Genomic DNA, 18,756 nt, shown 5'->3' with positions numbered 1-18,756 from the left:
TTCCAGGCTCGTGTCAGAGGTGAGTGAAGCAGACGTGCGCGGGTTTATCAGTGGACGCTCAGTTCTGCTCGGTCTCTTTGCACGCCGGTAGCACACTGTTGTGATTACTACAGCCTTGTGATAACATCTGCATCGGGAAGTGTGGTGCCTCCAGCTTGGCTGCTCTGTCCACACAGACCTCAGGATCGTCTCCTGTTTCTGTGAACAGCGCTCCCTGAATTTCGATGGAGATGGTGTGGAATTCGTAGGCCACACTTTGGGTAGTAAGGACATTTTGACAACATGGATTCTTTAGATCTCAACACAGGGCTTCCTTGGATTTGTTTCTGTCCTCTTCAGTTTCTTGGCTCAGTTTTCTGTGTGGGTTTTTCACTTTCTTGGTTAAAAATACTCCGCAGTGTGTTACTCTTTTTGATGCTGTGGTCAACGGGACAGTGGACTTAATTTTGCTGTTTCTGTTGGTGGGTGGAAAGGCCGCCTACCTGGGATGCTGCTGTCCTGAATTTGTTTCCATTTTCTGGTGGCCCCGTTAGAATTTTCTAGGTAAGATCGCATCAGGAAACAGCAAATTTAACTTCTTGTCTCTGATTTGGATGCTTTTCATTTCTCTTCTTGCTCAAGGGGTGCAGTTGGGACTCGGGAGGAAGCGCGCGAGTGGGCATGGTCGTCTGGTTCCTGCTCTGGGAGCCGCAGGACGCTCCCCGTGGAGCAGTGGGACCGGCCGTGGGCTCGCAGTCCCTCCACAGCCTCACGATGTGCAGGTGCCGTCCCGCCATGGCCGCTGTGTTGTCAGCACAGAGGGATGTGGAGCTGTGGCAGGTGCGCTCGTCCGTCTGCTGTGAGGTCACTGAGTGATCATTGTTCTCATGCGGTTAGGAGCTGCACATGCTGAACCATCCTTGCCTGCCGGTGGTAGATCCCGCTGGTTCTCGGTGCAGGAACCTGTGAGCACGCTGCCGAGTCGGCTTTGTAGCATTGCGTTGGAGACGTTTGCACCTGTGTGCACCAGGGCTGTGACAGCATGGTTGTCTTGTGGCATCCGGATACCCAGCCCCCGTTCCAGGATAACTCGGGCCTCATCCAGTGGGTCAGGAAGTGTTCTCTGCTCTCCACATCCCTGGAAGGGTCATGAACGACTGGCGTGATTCACCCACAAAGCCATCAGGTCCTGTGCTTGTCTGTTGGGCAGGCTGCCCAGGAGACTGTAGGCCACACCACGCTGGCCCGGAGAAGGTTCTTGTTCCCAGTTAGCTGTGTGCATGTCACTGTGACACCGTGATGAAGTTGAAAAGTCTTAGTACTCCATCTGAGTCTCCCATTAGGGTGCGGGGGGCCCAAGCGCTCAGGCCATCACCTGCTTTCCGATGCACACTCACAGGGAGCCGGGTGGGAATGGAGGAGCTGGGACTCGAACCGGCGATCACAGGGGATGCCGATGTCGCAGGTGGCAGCTTTACCCTCTGCGGCACAACACAGGCCTCCGTGTGGAAAAATCTCGAGTTGAATCATCAAGCCAGCCGGCTGCTGACGCACACGGCGCATGGTTCTCGGCGGGAGCAGGGACGGCGAGCCTTTCGAGCACAGGGCCCGGCACTGGGCTGCTTCTGTGCAAAGTGTTCGGAGCAGGCAGCGCTCGAGAGACAGGACGTCCGGGGATGCGGGAGCGGGAGGGGGAAACTGGGGGGCAGGGAGAATGTTCTGGAATCCGAGCCTGGTGGTGGATGCACAGCTCTGTGAATCGTGTGGGTGAACTGTATGGTATGCAGTGCCTCCCAGAATCGATATGGGCAGGGAGCAGGCACTGACGCCCGGGCTCTCTGACTGGGGGGCAGGTGTCCCCGGAGGGCTGCCTGTGGGAGGAGACAGAGGTGTGCTCAGTGAGGGTGCCCCGGTGCTGGCCGGGCCGGTGCTGATTCAGTGGACTCAGTAGGAGGGTGCCGCGTGTTCTGGAAGAGGGGGTCCCGGGGCTCAGAGCAGCCGGCTTGAGGGTCTCTGAGAGGATGGCTGCCCGGAACCTGCTGGCCGTCCGCAGTCCTGACGTGGGTGAAATTAAGGTTTGTTTGCTATGGAGTTTTTTGTTTTTTTTTTTTTTGCATATTTATTTCAGAAGCAGAGAGCGAGATGAAGAGAGCCCCCATTCACCAGTTGGCTGTCCAAAAGCCCACAGTGCCGAAGCCAGGAGCCGGGAACTCGGTCCAGGTCCCCCGTGTGGGCGGCAGGAACACATCTGCTTGTGCGTCCCCGCGGCCTCCCAGGGCCTGCGTTACAGGAAGCTGGAGTCGGGCTGGGGCTGGCGGCACAGCCACGTTCACCCTCCCTCGAAGTCCAGCTTGCACTGTGGCAAAGGGCATCATCGAAGAAAAAGGTCATTAATAAATTAGAAGTTTATGCATCAATATTTTGAGAATCCTATAAAGGGACTGTTAAATGAGGAAAATTAAAACCCATGTGATAGGTCATTTAAAATAGGCAAAAACTTTGTGGCTTGTGTTGGAGGTGGTTCCCTTGTGCTTGCAAACTCGGCCGCTGAAGGCAGCCCTTGGTTTTGTTTATGGAGGTTATAGACAGGAGGTTGGGGGGCTTCTGCTTTGGGACAATCAGTGCAGGTTAGAGCCTTTGTCATTAGAGTTAACAAAAGACCCAGTGGGGTAGAACTGATACTGGTTTTTTTTTTTGTTTTTTTTTTTTTTTGATTTATTTATTTGAAAGGCAGTATTCTAGAGAGAGCAGAGATAGACCGAGAGAGATTGGTTGTATCTCCTGGGTCAGTCCCCAGTGGCGGCAGCAGCTGGAGTTAGCCAGGAGGCGGGAACTCCATCCAGGTCTTCCAGGTGGGTGCAGGGGCCCGAGTGCTTGGGTCCTCTGCTGCTGCTTTCACAGGCTTGTTAGCAGGGAGCTGGATCAGAAGCAGAGCAGCGGGACTTGAACCAGCACTCCGCTGGGACGTTGGTACCGCAGGCGGAGGCTGAACTCGCTGTGCCACAGCGCCGCCCTGTGTCGTCGTTTTAAACATTGCTTCTGGAAGTGCCAGGGACACGGTGATGCACCCTGCGAGAGCAGGAGAGTGCAGCTCCCAGATCTCACAGTGAACACTGAGCGCTTCCAAAGGCTCGGGAGGAAGAGAATGAAAGGTAAGTGTATTTTGTTGCAAACAATTTTTTTTACATCGATGCATGTTTTTTTCATATTATAAATTTTTCATGAACTGAAAACTGTCCAATTCCCATCAGTCTGTGTCTGGTTTTTGTGCTTGCTGTTTTAAGATCATCGATTTGGCAGTTGTAGCTGGCCTCGTTCGCGGCGTTCTTGGGTTGCGTTCTAGCGAACACGGTTGCTGTGATGAAGTTTCTGCCGGCGCCGGTGTCCTGGAACCACACTCGCACTGACTTCCTGCCTCACTGCCGTGGCACTGGGTCGTGTCCGCAGGAAGCTGGCGTTGCAGGTGGCGCTGGGGCCGTGGGCCCAGGTGGCCTCTCACTGCACCTGCCGCTCTCTGCCCCACCACCGCACTGCTGTCTGCAGTGACGCTCGCTGGTCCCGACTCTCCACGCGTGGCGGCGGCAGCAGCACTCAGCTTGTTCCATGCTGGATTTATTTCCCTCAACGACCTCCAGCCGCACCGGGTCAATGGAAACATCGGAGCAGCACCGCAGCGTGTGGCTGGGAGGGGTCCCTGGGTGTCCCTGAGCCGTGCTGTCTCCATCCTGTCACCGCTGGCGGGCAGGGCAGGTAGCTGTGTGCAGGACAGCATGGCTGCTGCATTCCCTCTGCAGAGCGCGGGGCGGCGGCACCGCCGGTCCTGGGGCGTCCTGAGCAGCCCCACGAGGCCCGCCCCCCAGCAGCCCCACTCCTCTCCCCGCGTCCTCCCTTGTGAGAATGCCGAGCCCTAGGGCTGTCACTCGCATCCCCTGATGATCAGTGAGGTTCAGCATCTGGTTCCCACGTTGTGGGCCGTCTCCTCTGGGCGGAGGAGATCCCGTGTGTCTGCCCTTGCTTTTCAATGCGTTTTGAGTCGATCTGGCACGGGACACATCCTCTGCACGTGCCAGTCCAGTCCGAGGGGCAGCCGGGGTGGGGGTGGGGGAGGTTCCTTGTTGAGAAAAGACCAGGAAGGCTTTAGTCGGAGTCAAGCTGGGCCACCCCCGTCTCCAGACCTCGGTTTCCCAGCTGGAGAAAGCATCAGGCTTGGAGCTGGAGCTCTGGCTCCTGTCAAACCCAAGACGAGGAAACCTCTCCCCGGTTATGGGGGCGGTGGGCCTGCAGCGGCTCACAAGGGGCCGACGGGAGACGGAAAGCGCGTTCCCCGCAGCAGCCACGAGGGGGCGACAGAGACCAAGGTTGCTTTTTCTTGACAGGCTGTACAGTAATCTTTTTAAAAAAATTTTTCCCCAGAAACCTTTTATTTAAGGTATACAAACTTAATAAATTTCTTCTTTAAATTTTTAAAGATTTATTTATTTGAAAGACAGCTACAGAGAGAGGTAGAGACAGAGAAAGAGGTCTTCCATCCGCTAATTTACTCCCCAAATGGCTAAGCCAGGAGCCAGGAGCTTCTTCCGGGTCTCCAACGTGGGTGCAGGGTCCCAAGCACTTAGGCCATCTTCCATTGCTTTCCCAGGCCGTAGCAGAGAGCTGGATAAGAAGAGGAACAGCTGGGACTTGAACTGGTGCGCATATGAGAATGGAACTTAAGGTTTCCCACTCTTAGTTCCCAGCTATCAAAAGAGGTTGGACGCTCCCCCCGCCCCCGCCCCAGCAGGATCCATAGGCGCAAGGCCAAGATTGATTGATCGGTTGGGTTGCCTCTCTCTACCTGTGGGCGGTGGTTCTGGCACTCTGCGAGCGCCGAGCTCTGGGGCTGCTCACGTCCCTTATGGAAGATGGAACGCTTGGTACTGAATCCTCTTGAGGACTTACTCCATCTCAGATGGTGCAAACGCGGTGTGGAAGGCTGTCGCTCTGTTCAGGGAACAGTGACAAACAGGAAAGTGTTGGACATAGACGGAGTTCTGTGCTGGGTGGGACGTGTGCCTACGCCATTGCCACTGGGCCTGAGGAGTCCTTCTCATGCCCTGAGGTTGTGAGCCCCGGAGAACAGGTTCCTGCTCCCTAACAAAAGGGCGGTGGTCACCTTGCATCACCTGCGGGCTCACTCCCCACCCCTGCACCTCTGAAGGTCCCCTTGTGGTCCCGGCTGAGCTTTTAGCTGGCGTCCCTCGCAGCTTGGTGCCTGTGCGTGGCTCATGAGTGACTCAGACCTTTGTCCAGGCGCACTGCTTTCCTCGTGGCTCCCGGCCATTGCCTGGGCCCGCTTCCCTCCTGGGGCTGGGCCGTGCTGCGCGCCCAGCTCCTCCGGCCCAGGTGCGGCTCTCTCCCATCTGCCCTGCCACACCTGCTTTCTCCTCTTCACCCCCACCTGACTCCGGCCTCAACTGCAACCCAGGTTTCATTCTCCCAAGTTCCTTCTTGTCTGGCTTGGTGAACCCACGCAGCCCTGTCTCAGCCACAGCGTAGCTGCCCGCCCCAGAGGGATGGAGGGCTGGGCCACGAAGCCCTGCGCGTCTCTGCCTCCTTGTGGTCAACTGTTTGAGCACCATGCCTGGCAGTACAGGGCTGGAGGAGACCCCACGGCATGGCAAGGCCAGACCCAGGCCCCTTCTCTGATGATCCTGGGGTACAACAGGGCCCCACAGAACCCCGCAGTAGGAACCCTATCACCTCTTACCTTTGTGCAGTAGACCTATTTTCTTTAAAAAAAAAAATATATATATATATATATATATATACACACACATATATATATTTAGTTGAGAGGCAGAGAGATGGAGCGACTCCCATGTGCCGATAGATTCCCCCGATGCCCGCAGTGGCGGGGGCCAGGCAGGGCCTCGCCCAGGCCTGACAGGAATCCAGTTAAGCTGGAGTGACCATTGCTGCACCCCAGGGCTGCTGGGGCAGGAAGTTGCCGTTAGGAGCTGCAGCCGGGAGTGGACCCAGGCACTGGGACGTTGGATGCGGTCTTAGCTGCCAGGCTAAATGCCTCTTCTCCGTGATATATTGAATTTTGAAGATTTAAACAATTTTTAGTTTGATACATTTAATTACACGAATGCCTTCTCTCGGGAGACACCCGGAGTTTAGGGAGTCAAGCATAGCTGTGCTTGGCCACTGCTCCTCCTCCTCCTCCCTTTTCCAGATGGCGGCCCCTTTAAAGCGACGTTTGTCTACATCTGCAGCAGGCGTGCACACGTTGGCATTGTAAATGGGGGGCGGGTACTCCCCCCCCCCCCCCCCCGTTCATGCGGGTTGTGCAGAAGGCCTGGTGTTGTTCTGTGAAGTGTTCATAACCCGTCTTTCTGCTGAGGGGACTGCTAATGACTTGTACACTCACGTGCACGTACCGTGGACACGCAGTGTCTCTGGTTATGCGTGTCACACAGGCCTGCTTCCCAGGTTGAGCCCAAGCTAGGTAACGGGTGAGGGCTCGAGGTGCGGCTGTCTGGGGGAATTAGCCGGTTGATTGCATGGATCTAGTACTCAGTAAACCGTGCTCTGCGCTCTGCAGGCTGGAGGCTGATTCTGTGGGCTCTCAGTGGGCTCTGTAGCTTCAAGGCACACACTGGCACCCTTCCAGGGAGGGAGGCCCTTGGGGTCGGCCGCTCCCTCCCTCCATTGCCTCCTCAGCCTATCTACTCTGGATCTTCTCACGCTATGTGACAGGCCTGTTTTTGAGGTTGTTGTTTTAAGTTTGTTTATTTGAAACGCAGAGAAAGGGGGAGACAGATGCAAATTCCATCCACTGGTTCACTCACAGCCAGGCCAGGCTGGAGCCAGGAGCCGGGACACCATCCATGTCTTGCACATGGATGGCAGGGAGCGAAGGGCCTTGAGCAGGACGCTGGATGGGAGGTGGGGGCGGGGCTTGATCCTGGGCACTTGTGCATGGGATGCGGGTGTGCCACCATGCCTACCCCAATAGACAAAAATAAAACAGCCCTTGAAATTAGACGTTGCCCAGAGGCCCGTGTTAAGGCACGGTGGTTAAAGTTGCTGCCTGTGATGCCAGCATCCCGTATGGGAGCCAGTTCTAGTCCTGGTTGCTTCCGGCTAATGTGCCTGGGAAAGCATGAGAGGATGGCGCCAATGCTGGGGCCCAGTTGCAGTTCCAGGCTCCTGGCTTTGGCTTGCTCCAGCCCCGGCTGCGGCCACTTGGGGAGTGAGCCAGCGGATGGAAGATGTTTCTGTGTAGCTCTGATTTTCAAGTACATGCACACATATACAAATGTATCTTCAGAAACAGAAACGACACCCTGCCTCTTATCAGAACTGCTCCGGGCACTCGGGATGCCACACAGAACCCACTCCCAGGGCAGCCTACTGAGGGAGCCCCTGGAGGTAGCAGGGTGCAGCCTGGCCTGCATGCACATCGAGAAACTTAAGGGCTCTCTTGCAGTGACCTCTAAAGCTTCCTCAGGTGTCCCTTGCTCTCAAAACACAAACTGGCAGGATCAAGGCGGGTGGAGCAAGACTGCTATTTGCACAGATGGGTAAGTGGCACAGAGCTAGGAAGGCAGAGGGGGCCTGTTCGTTGGCGCCCTGGCTGGCATCCCCTCAAAGGCAAGGTCAGAGCTTCCTGCAAGAAACCATGCCTTCCTTAACAGGAGCACAGATGGGATTGTGCTGGGAACCACCGTGGCCGTCACGTGGGACTGGAAGTGTTCGGTGCTTTACGGAACGTTGATATTCATTTCGTTTAGTAGCCAAGCCCTGCGAGGCTGGGCAGGGATGATCAGGCCTGAATCAGTCAGGCTGGGTTGGGGAGTTGGGCCCTGCACATTTCCCAGAGAACTGGAAGGCGGCGTGGCAGTGTCTGGGATGACTGAGATGATGTGGGGAAAACGCAGGGAGTGGCTGGGAAAGCTACTCAGCTGTCAGTTAGTGGTGCATAATACCAAATCTGTCTTTCACACACACAATTTCTAACTCATAAACAGGTAGGAAGTCTTCAGATTCACACACTTGGTCACTGGAAACCAAATAGGCAAAAACCAAGAGCAAAACCAAGCCGAGCCGACCACCGGGTTAAGAGCTGAGGTCTTTATTTCAGTTCATATGTACAGTAAAAGCGCTGAGAACCAGCGGCGACCACACAGACATGAGTTTAATTCTCTCTCAACAATTAGCAGCTTAAGATCTATCAACTACAGTGCTAACGTCCACACGTTCACAAGTGTCATTTCTTTACTTTGCAATTCGTGCAAGTGAGTTTTTATTCTTACACACTTTGATAAAACACACAGTCTAGAAGTCAGTCCTACTCAGGGTTACCACCTAGCATACACAACACACAGACGGAAATGTTAACTCTTAGAGCCGTGTTCGGAATCCCAGGTTCCATCTGGGGGCGGAGGTGCAGGGACTCTAACAGTGCCTGATCGGTTTGCCGATGGGAATGCTAGGTTTGGGTTTGGATGTGCATTTTCCAAAGCCGAAAGGCCTCTGCTCATTGGAACTCACTCGGGATTCTGTGTTTTATCCCGACTGTACCTCATGGAACATGAAATGATAAACAAAACCAAGTGAAAACCTGCTCCGTATGACACAGCTATCAAGGAAGGCTTGAGCTCAATGTTTGTCTTGGCGTTCAGGTTTGTGCCCTGGTTGGAATGGGGAGAGAGAAGGGCCCGACCAGGGAGGGATACAATTAAACTTCACTTTGCCACTTGTGCCGTAGAAAGCCTTCCTGGCTAGGATGTGCTGGGCAGACGGAAGGGCCCTGAGATGACAGTGCAAAGGGACGGTCACTCTCTCACCTGCAGTCACCTGCAGGCCCCAGCACAGACAAGGGACCCAGGAGTGCTTCCTTGCAAAGGGAGCTCACGTGACTGCTTTCTGAAGTTTGCACCCAGAATGGTTGTTACACTGCTAGAGAGAGGAGGTGGGAGAGCGTGGAACAGACAAGAGACCAAGAACAGCTGCAAGGCAAAGAAACTCCAAGGCCACAGGGCAGCAGGATGGATGGGAAGGCTGGAAACAAGTGTGCAGTTGCGAAGGGTGCAAAATGCAGACAACTGTGGTGCCTGGGGCCCCACAGAGCGGGTGAGACAGCAAGAAAGCCGCCGCTGGGCCTGGCGTGGCCTGGCCTGGCCCAAGAGTCCTTCCTGGGGCAGGGTGACAAAGGAAGACGGCAGTCACCAGGGGCCTGGCCTGCTGGCTGCAGCTCGGGGAGGGGGGGCTCAGCAGAGGTGGCAACTTGCTTTGATAGGAAGCGTCCCACGGCAGATGGGAGTGAGGTCAACCCCTGTACCGTGGCGACTTCCTGTCCCACTGAACTGCAGCTCTGCCCTTTAAAGGTTCCCCTGGGGCTGCAGCTACAGCCTGTGAGCAACAGCTCCACGGGCACTCTCCTCTGCTCTAAAATACGGAGCTCTTACACAAAGAAGTTAGGGCAAACTGCGCTAGCTGGACAAGGTCATAGTGCCCCCTGGTACTCCTGCCTAAGGTCAGTGCAACACTTTTAGGGAAAGTTAACATTCTGAGTTTACAGAAGTTTGGGAGCAATTTGTTTTTGGCATGAATGTGAACTCGTTTATTTTTACAAATGGAAGTATTTTCAGGTGACTGGTCACGGATGGGTAGGGTGACGCTGGGCTACCTGAGCGGGTATGGCAACACTGTGCCAACTCTGAGAATGCCAGCTTGCCAAACGAAAGGGAGGCTGGAGCTGTAGGAGAAACCATTCTTTCCGACAGAGCAATGCTAACTGGTTCCGGAATTGGATACCACTGGGGGGAGGGGATGGGCAGAGCCTGCTCTGCCTCCCTCCTCAGGCGAGTGACCGGCGGGCAGCCTGCTCATCACTTGGGTGCACGGAATGGTGAATCAAGCGCTCTGGACAGGCGCCACCAGGAGGATGGAACAGGATGAAGGGTGTGGAAGAAGGCTCCGTCTGTGTGTCTAAACCATCTGTAGAAGTCCACTGAGCACAGCTAGTTGAATACGTCAGTCTAGATGAGTAGGAGGCTGGCAACGCTCTACACCCAAACCGTGGGTCCTTTCTAACCTGACGCGCTCTCCGCTCTACCGGGGAATTGGTGCCCTGTGATCCTCTGAGGCAGACAGATCTAAAGACTCCACGTCACTTTGGTTTCAGTTCATCAGGGAGTGTTAAGAAATAAATTAAGGAAACATAAGGAATATTTAGGACTCTGATAATACAGTCTCCATAAATACAAACCCAGCCCAAAGTCACGGGGTCGACATTTTCTTGGGACCAAAAAAAATAAATTCCTGCCCTAGCGCACTGGCTTGTGGGCACGGCCTCACTGCCGCTGCACTCCCACGCCTGTGAGGAGGCCCTGGAGGCGGCGGAGGGAGGCTGCGTGTGTCTGGAGAGGAGGGAGGGCAGGGTCACAGCGAGTCTTCCTTACTCAGACTGTCTCAAGACAAGAGGGAGCAGCACACTTAAATATCCACACATTTCTTCATTTAAAAACATCACTTCTTTATTTCAAAGGAAAAATAAAACACCCTCCCAACCCTTTCCAAAAAAACCCAATAATAATAACAATAATAAAAAATCCTATTAGAAACCATAAGGAAGCACTGAGAGTTTGAGTATTACATTCTTCAAGTATGCTGTTCGGATTTTTTATTTTTAAGGTGGTAACTATACACATATAAAAAAACTTAAAAGTGCGGCCAAGGGATTTTGCTTAAAATCAGGGATTCAGAGGGCTACTTCAAAGGACTCCAGTGGGCCTGCGCAGTGATCCTGGGGGCGCGTGCTCTCAGTTTCGTATCCTAGCAAAGGTTAAGGGGACAGGTTCAAAAGGGATCATACTTCCAGGATGAACGTGAGTCAGCTTGGGTGAGAAGCCAGGGAGATCCATGTGTTCTTCCACGGACAAGGAACATCCACCCTGAATCCAGACATTCAGCCACGGAATGTGGTAGGATTTCACAGTACAGTTAGTGTGGGAGGGGAGGAGGCGGTGAGCCCAGGGAAGGGGGTGTTACGGTGAACTGCTTTGCCCTAGTCAGGTTCTCACATCTTGGTAGTGGGTTTTAGTGCAGTCCTTCAAGCCACAATTGAGAATGCCCTTCAGTGTGCTCCCGACTGTGGGTTCATGTGAAAGGACTGTTGAAGATTTGCATCCCAAGGAAAATCATGCTACATAAAAATGATCCAAGATTTTTGCCCAAAAAACTTCTTGGATAAAATCTAAAAAATACTATTGCAATTGCGTCTCTTGAAGAAAAAAAAACATTATTCTAAATGTAAACAGATTCACTCAACTCTTGTTGTAGAAAACTTCCGAGTAGGTACGCTGCTGTGTGACTCCACTGCATGCACTCGCCGGGGGAGGGAGAATGGCCTTGTGTGCCAGCGCGCGCCAGTGTCATCTGGGGGACGAGAAGAAGCGCTCCACGTAGCTCGAGAGGGCGTCCCAGTGCTTCCAGAGAAAGGCCATGAACACCACCAGGAGTAAAGTGCTGAACGTCCTGTTGCGAGTCTTCATGAGCGGGACCACGCAGTTGGCCACGGTGGACACGAAGACCAGCAGGACGGCCATGACGGCCAGCAGGATGTTGATGAGCTTGCCCAGCAGGTTCCGGGCAGTGGCGTTCTCCAGCCCTTCCAGCTGCACCACCTGCTGCTGCTGCTGCTGCAGCTCCATCTTGGAGATGCGGGTCTGGCACGCCTCCAGGGCCTCCTGTGGGCCGGCAGAGAGAGCAGTTAGGCGTTCTGCACACAAGGCCTGTGAGTGCTGGAGCACCGGCAAAGCGAACAGAACTGAACAACGCAAATGGTTTTAAACATTTTAGTGACTGTCATTCCCTTAGGTTTTTTTTTTTTTTTTTTTTTTTTTTTTTTTTTTTTTGACAGGCGGAGTGGACAGTGAGAGAGACAGAAAGGTATTGGTTCACCCCCCAGTGGCCGCTGTGGCCGGCACACTGCGCTGATCCGAAGCCAGGAGCCAGGTGCTTCTCCTGGTCTCCCATGGGGTGCAGGGCCCAAGCACTTGGGCATCCTCCACTGCACTCCCTGGCCACAGCAGAGAGCTGGCCTGGAAGAGGAGCCACCGGGACAGAATCTGGCGCCCCAAACAGAACTAGAAGCCGGGGTGCTGGCGGCGCTGCAGGCGGAGGATTAGCCTAGTGAGCTGTGGTACCGGCCGCATTCCCTTAGTTGTATTGCTGTTGCAGGGCTCACAAGCTGTGGTGGTCACATTTAAATGTATCTTATTCAGAACATTTTTAATGGTAAAACCTCAAATACATCTTTTTATCACTTTTTTTTTATTTGAAAAAGTTATACAGAGAGAGAGATCTTCCATCCACTGTTTCACTCCCCAGTTGGCCGCAATGGCCGGAGCTGTGCTGATCAGGAACCAGGAGCTTCTTCTGGGTCTCCCACACTGATGCAAAGGCCCAAGGACTTGGGCCATCTTCCACTGCTTTCCCAGGCCATAGCAGAGAGCTGGATCGGAAGTGGAGCAGCCAGGACTTGAACCGGCGCCCATATGAGAAGCTGGCACTGCAGGCAGCATCTTTACCTGCTATGCCACAGTGCTGGCCCCCTTTTTACCATGTAAAACATTCTTAACGCAGGGTCGGATCTGTGGCATAAGGGATTAAGCTGCCACCTGCAATGCAGCATCCTATATGGCAGTGGCTCACGTCCCAGCTGCTCCATGTCCAATCCAGCTGCCTGCTAATGTGCCCAGGGAGAGCCGCAGAGGATCAGGTGCTTGGGCCCCGCACATAGGCGGGAGACCCAGAAGCTCTTGGCTTCAGACTGGCCCAGCTCTGGCCATTGCAGGCATGTGGAGAGTGAACCAGTGGATGGAAGACCCCTCTCTCTGTATGTCTGTCTCTAACTCTGCCTTTCAAATAAATAAAATAAATCTTTGAAAAACATTCTTAATCTAAGTCACACGGGACACGCTTGTTGAGTGAGTGTAAAAAATGTCTGAGGACACAGAACCTGCCCCTTACGTGACACTGTCAGTGTCGGGAGTGTTCAGCCTTTTCCAGCTGCATTCTGGTACACAGGCTGATGTGCCTAGGGAAACCGATGCAGTCAGTACTTGGACTAATATGAAGTGTCGGATCACAGAAACTGATCAACGAGCTGTTCTGTTCAACCAGCAGTGGGGCTGGTGATTTGGTAGTATAGGTGTGTCCCCGCTGAATGAATGCCCTTATGGGGATTTATAGCTGGAAATAGCACAGGCTTCCTGCACACACCCCCTGCTGTTTGAGCCCACTCTTATTTGGAAGGAGACCAATCATTAAAAGTGATCTCCCTTCAAGGCCATGACTTTGACCACTGAGATTATATGGTAATTTCACCATGACCTTCAGGGGTCAGAATTTATCTTCCGAAGTTCAGCAGTGGCCTGAGCCCTGGGTTTCTCTGGTCTTGGTATCCTGGGACCTGACGAAGTTTAGGCAACTCAAGACTGAAGCCAGCCATAGAACAGACAGATAATGGATACTGCACCGTTCAGAACACTCCTGGGGAGAAAGTAAACATGATAAGACTTCCAGGGCCTGGAGAAGGTGGCAGCCAGGCCAATGACCGAGACGTTCCCTGGGCCCTGGGGGCTGCAGGGACACCAGCTTCCCAGACATTTTCCTTCTCTGTATCAGCTGCTTTCAAGCGCTCTGACAGGCAACCACAGGAACGGTTCCCTTAGAAATACCTCCCCAAAGAACACACTATCTTCCCACAGAATGAAACAGATGGGCTGCTAGCCTCAAACATGCCTGCCTCGTGGATTATTCTCCCAAACTGCCTAGCAACACACCTCCCCGCTTCCTTTTCATCTTTCAAACTCTGCAGTATTGTCTTTTTATTATCATCATTTTTAATTTGAAAGGCAGAGTGACATAGACAGATCTTTTCTGTGCTAGTATACCAGCCAAGGCTGGGCCAGGCTGAAGGAGTCAGAAACCCCATCTGGGTCTCCTACGTGGGTGGCAGGAACCCAGGTACTTGAGCTATCACCCGCTGTACTCGAATCTGGGAAGTGGGTGTCACAAGCAAAGGTTAACCTGCCGTATGTCTAAACCCACCCCAATAGTATCTTGCTTGTCAACTTCTCCTTCATGCTAACCTGAATGTCCCGGGCCCGTTCATAGGACTGATATGCGATTTTCTCTTCCATGCTGGCCAATTCTTGTTTCAGGTTCAAAATTTCGTTCTGGTGGAGCTCCGTTAGGTCATTTAATTGTTCTTCTAATCGTTCACATCTAAGAAGGGGAGAAAGCAGAATTTCATGCATTCAGTAAGCATTTTTGCTGGTATTACTTACACCCCATCTTATTCTGCAAAGGAAGAAAATGAGAGCACAGAGAAACTGAGTAGCCAAGGGTACAGCTCTTTCTGGAAAGAACAGCTTGTCAGGAGGCCACGGCACACAGCAACATGACTTTGAGAACCACAGTCTGCAGCAGTGCCAGCAGCTGCAGTGGGCTCTGAGCACACACATAATACCGAGGCAGTTCTTACTCTGCTCTGAGGCAGAAGTCAGAGTTCGGCTAAATGGCCCTCATCAGAAAGCAAACCCCGCACAGACAGAAACTGACCTTCCAGTGGTCACCAGCAGCTTACTCTGATACTGGATGGCTCCCTCACCTGGCTTCTCAGGTTTGCCAGAGCCCGAGGGGCCCATCATCCCCAAGCCAAGTGCATTGTTCCGGAATATTTCAGCCAACACAACTGCCCGCTGGGTGCCAGGTGTGTTCAAAGTGCTGGGTTTATACACTTCAGGTGTTTGAAAAATAAAGGAGAAGCAAGCAAAAGCACCAAGACCATTTCAGGTATGAGTAAGTACAACGGGAGATGCGTGGCGGGAGACGGTATAGGGTAGAGTGCCTGGCGGCAGGGGACGCTGGAATCGGCAGCCAAACGCTCTCAGCAATGAGGGCTGAACCTGGTGGAATGGAGTCTCCTGCAGCTGTGAGAAAGAGTCTTCAGCATAAGACACTCCAAGTCTGAAATCCTCAAGACGGGAACAGCCTCAGCCCGCCTGAGGGATGGAAGAGGGGAGGGGAGGGACCGGGGCAGAGTAGAAAACGGAGCAAGGAAGGAGGCGAGGCTCCTTGAGCACGGACCATTTCACTCGTCTCCTATCTGTGGTTCACTCGTCTCCTATCTGTGGTACTTAGAACGGCACTAGGGAAGGTGTACTAAAGGTGGAACCCGGGCAGCACAGCTGAGGACTGGCGGGATTGAGACAGGTTTACAGAATGAGATCAGAGATTCCAGGTGGAGAAAGAACATGGGAAATGGCTAGAGGCAGAAATGTACAGAATAAGAAGAGTGGGTCTGCTGGGGAGAAGAGAAGAAATTTGGCCTTAAAAGGCAGGCAGAGGAGTGGAGTTCTGGAATAGACAGAAAATGGCCTAGAGCACACCAGTGTCAGTGGACTCGAAGGAAAACTAGTTATCCGGTGTAAGGAGGAGGGCAGGCGAGGTGTGGGGACCTACAAATCAAACAGTTAGGTAAAAGAAAGGCTGAAAGCTGCACAGTAAAAACCAACAGGAAAAGGAAAAAAAGCTACACGTCTATAGCTTCTGGTGACCAGGAGTGGAGGCCTCTCTGTCACACTGGGGGTGACCACTCGGGCAGCACAAACACGCCAGTGAGCACAAGAACCCCAGAGGCTTCATCCTAAAATATAAAAGGTCCAGAATAACAAGGAGCTCCAGGGGCCGGTGCTGTGGTGCAGCAGGTTAGCTCCTGCTTGCAATGCCAGCATCCTGTAGCGGAGCGCCAGTTCCAGTGCCAACCGCGCTGTTTCTGTGCCTGGGAAAGCAGTGGACAATGGCCTACACACTGGGGCCCTGCCATCATGTGCAGACCTGGACAGAGTTCCTGGCTCAGACCTGGCTGTTGTAGATATCTGGGGATTGCACTAGTAGGTAGAAGCTCTCTTTCTGTTACTCTGCCTTTCAAACAAATGTCATTAAAAAAAAAAAAAAAAGACTCCAAAGGTACATGCGTGGTAAACAGGAGAACAATGATTTGAATCCAGAGTTGAGTTTAAAACCTAGTCAGTGGCCGGTGCCGCGGCTCACTAGGCTAATCCTCCGCCTTGTGGCGCCGGCACACCGGCTTCTAGTCCCAGTCGGGGCGCCGGATTCTGTCCCGGTTGCCCCTCTTCCAGGCCAGCTCTCTGCTGTGGCCAGGGAGTGCAGTGGAGGATGGCCCAGGTCCTTGGGCCCTGCACCCCATGGGAGACCAGGAGAAGCACCTGGCTCCTGCCATTGGATCAGCGCAGTGCGCCGGCTGCAGCGCGCCAGCCATTGTAGGGTGAACCAACGGCAAAGGAAGACCTTTCTCTCTCTGTCTCTCTCTCTCACTGTCCACTCTGCCTGTCAAAAAAAAAAAAAAAAAAAAAAGCTAGTCAGTGTAAACAACTGTACAGTGTGATGTCACACGGAAACAATTACTTCCCTGTATAAGAAAATCCAAGTCAGCCTCGATATGATCACTACACACTGTATCACATATGCATGGAACTGCCATGCTTCCCATAAAGTATGTCCAATGAGCACGTGCCAACTATAAATAAATCTGAGTCAAACCCATAGTGACCCAAATCACACAGCCAGGACGGGGGCTGGACAGTCCTAAACCGACAGGATGATGTAGGCCTTGATGTCAAGGTGGAGCCGATGGGAGCAGAACAAAGATGATGAACCATTTAGCAAAAAGATAATGAGCGTTGGTGAGGATGTGGGGAAATCTGGACACGCAACATACTGTTGGTGGGAATGTAAAATGGTGCCACTGCTTTGGAAATCAATCGGGTTCTTTCTCAATAGGCTACAAGACCCAGTGATTCCAGTCTAGGGACTCAAGAGAAACGAGAACTATGCACACAGCAATCAGCAGCACTTGAACAGCCGAGAAGTGGACACGACCCAAGGGTTAGGTGTGCTCACTGTCTAAGCACCTTGGCCGTTCCAAGAGAAATACATGTATTTTGTGCTCTACTCACCTTATCACTACGCCTTCACGAGTTTCTGTTCTTTATTTTTCCCCTTTGATTGATGAACGCTTGGTCACAGAAATATTATGATATAAAACAATGTAAATGCCAGTTCTAGTTTGCTTTTCCAACTTGATCTATTACTCCTAAGCCTTTGGCAAAACTGCCAACCAGGATGACTTACACCTTCCTTCCTACTGCAGAGCTGGTCTCCCAGAGCCAGGACAGCTCCCAGGATCCTCAGTGCTACCCTCGCGAGGACAGTTTGAGGATTGAGGCCTGGACTATTCTCCAACAGCGGCCTGCAAGCTCTGACTTGGCTTTGCTGTCACCTGCCTTGCCTGTGTGTCTATATCCAAGAACACTTACTTTCCCCAATAGCTTGAGGTGTAAGAGCTGAAACCATGGTCAACAGGCCAAGTTAAAAAAAAAAAAACCACAACACGAATGCAGTTGAGACTTCGACCAGGGATCATTTCCACAGAAAGCGGTAGAGAGCTACTTCCGGCCGGTGCCTCGGCTCACTAGGCTGATCCTCTGCCTGTGGTGCCGGCACCCTGGGTTCTAGTCCCGGTCGGGGCACCAGATTCTGTCCCGGTTGCTCCTTTTCCAGTCCAGCTCTCTGCTGTGGCCCAAGTGCTTGGTCTCTCATGCGGGTGCAGGGCCCAGGACAAGAACCTGGCTCCTGGCTTCGGATCAGCATGGTGTGCAGGCCGCAGCGGCCATTGAGGGGTGAACCAATGGAAAAAAGGAAGACCTTTCTCTCTGTCTCTCTCACTGTCCACTCTGCCTGTCCAAAAACAACAACACGAGAGCGCTACTTACTACTGCTGAGTTCAGGATTCACAGCTCACACGCAGAGGCAGGAGGAGCTCATTCTTTGTGGCTCCTGATGCAGCATGGACCAAAGGCCTTAGATCCATGTTGAGCCCTCACCTACGTACCAGCCAGCAGGCCCCCATTTCTCTGGACTGCTGGACATACCCCTACCTGCAGAGTCCCGCCATCCACCTGGGCTTGCCCCATCCCTCCCAAGTTCTCTTGCCCCCGCTCAACAGCTCAGCTCCTGGGTCCAGCCTCAGCCTTGGCCCGAACCTCTCCCGGCTCACACTGTGATTTCACAGGACCTTGAGCATAAGCCCAAGCTCGCTCTCTCGGCAGCCCAGCTTTAGCTAGACCCCCAAGCCCCTCCCCGCCACTCTGTACTAGATGAGCCGCTGGTCTGTAAGGGCAGTGTGCCCTGGCAACTGCATGCATTCACTTGGGCTGAGTCCCTCCCAGGCTTCCTTCTTCTGAAGAAACCTGGTCTGGCTGTGGCTTCATACTCTGTCTCTTCTTTCCTGACAGCTTCTAGAACTAAGGAGTCAGAGTTAAAAATAGCGAGGTTTCAGTTCTCCTTTAAAAAGGGTGCTCTGGGGCTGGCACTGGGGCACAGCAGACAAAGCCACCACCTGCAACACTGGCATCCCATATGGGCTCCACTTCCAATCCTGGTCCCTTTGAATGTCCTGGGAGAACAGCGGAAGATGGCGCAGATGAAGCGCCTAGTTCCTGGCTTAGGCCTGGCCCAGTTGTGGCCACTGCAGCCATTCCACAGACCAAAGATCTCTGTCTCTCCCTCCCTCTCTCTGTATAATGCTTTCAAATAAATCTAAAACAAAAAACCCTCACTAACAGCGAGAAAACTAACTTGTCAGGGATGGTGAAGAAATAATTCTTCTACTGGAAGATTTAATTAGACCTCCAA

General features: G+C 53.1%; 1 protein-coding gene across 34 annotated transcripts in view; it reads right to left on the bottom strand.

Moving 5' to 3' along the window:
- Positions 1-10,479: 10,479 nt before the first annotated feature.
- The window catches only part of TMCC1 (transmembrane and coiled-coil domain family 1), a 246,548-nt gene continuing 238,271 nt past the window's right edge, over positions 10,480-18,756 (bottom strand). For all 34 annotated transcript variants that reach the window (XM_070051057.1, XM_051851745.2, XM_070051052.1 and 31 more), the window contains 2 exons: positions 14,127-14,262; positions 10,480-11,717 (listed from right to left, as the gene is read on the bottom strand). In XM_070051057.1, coding sequence (XP_069907158.1) covers positions 11,403-11,717; positions 14,127-14,262 — 451 coding nt within the window. In that variant the 3' untranslated portion in view covers positions 10,480-11,402. The remainder of the gene's footprint in view (positions 11,718-14,126; positions 14,263-18,756) is intronic.

This window comes from Oryctolagus cuniculus, chromosome 10 (assembly GCF_964237555.1).
Source record: "Oryctolagus cuniculus chromosome 10, mOryCun1.1, whole genome shotgun sequence".
Classification (NCBI taxonomy): domain Eukaryota; kingdom Metazoa; phylum Chordata; class Mammalia; order Lagomorpha; family Leporidae; genus Oryctolagus; species Oryctolagus cuniculus.
The sequence above is the reverse complement of the archived record's forward strand: the minus strand, read 5'-3'. Positions and strand labels throughout refer to the sequence as shown.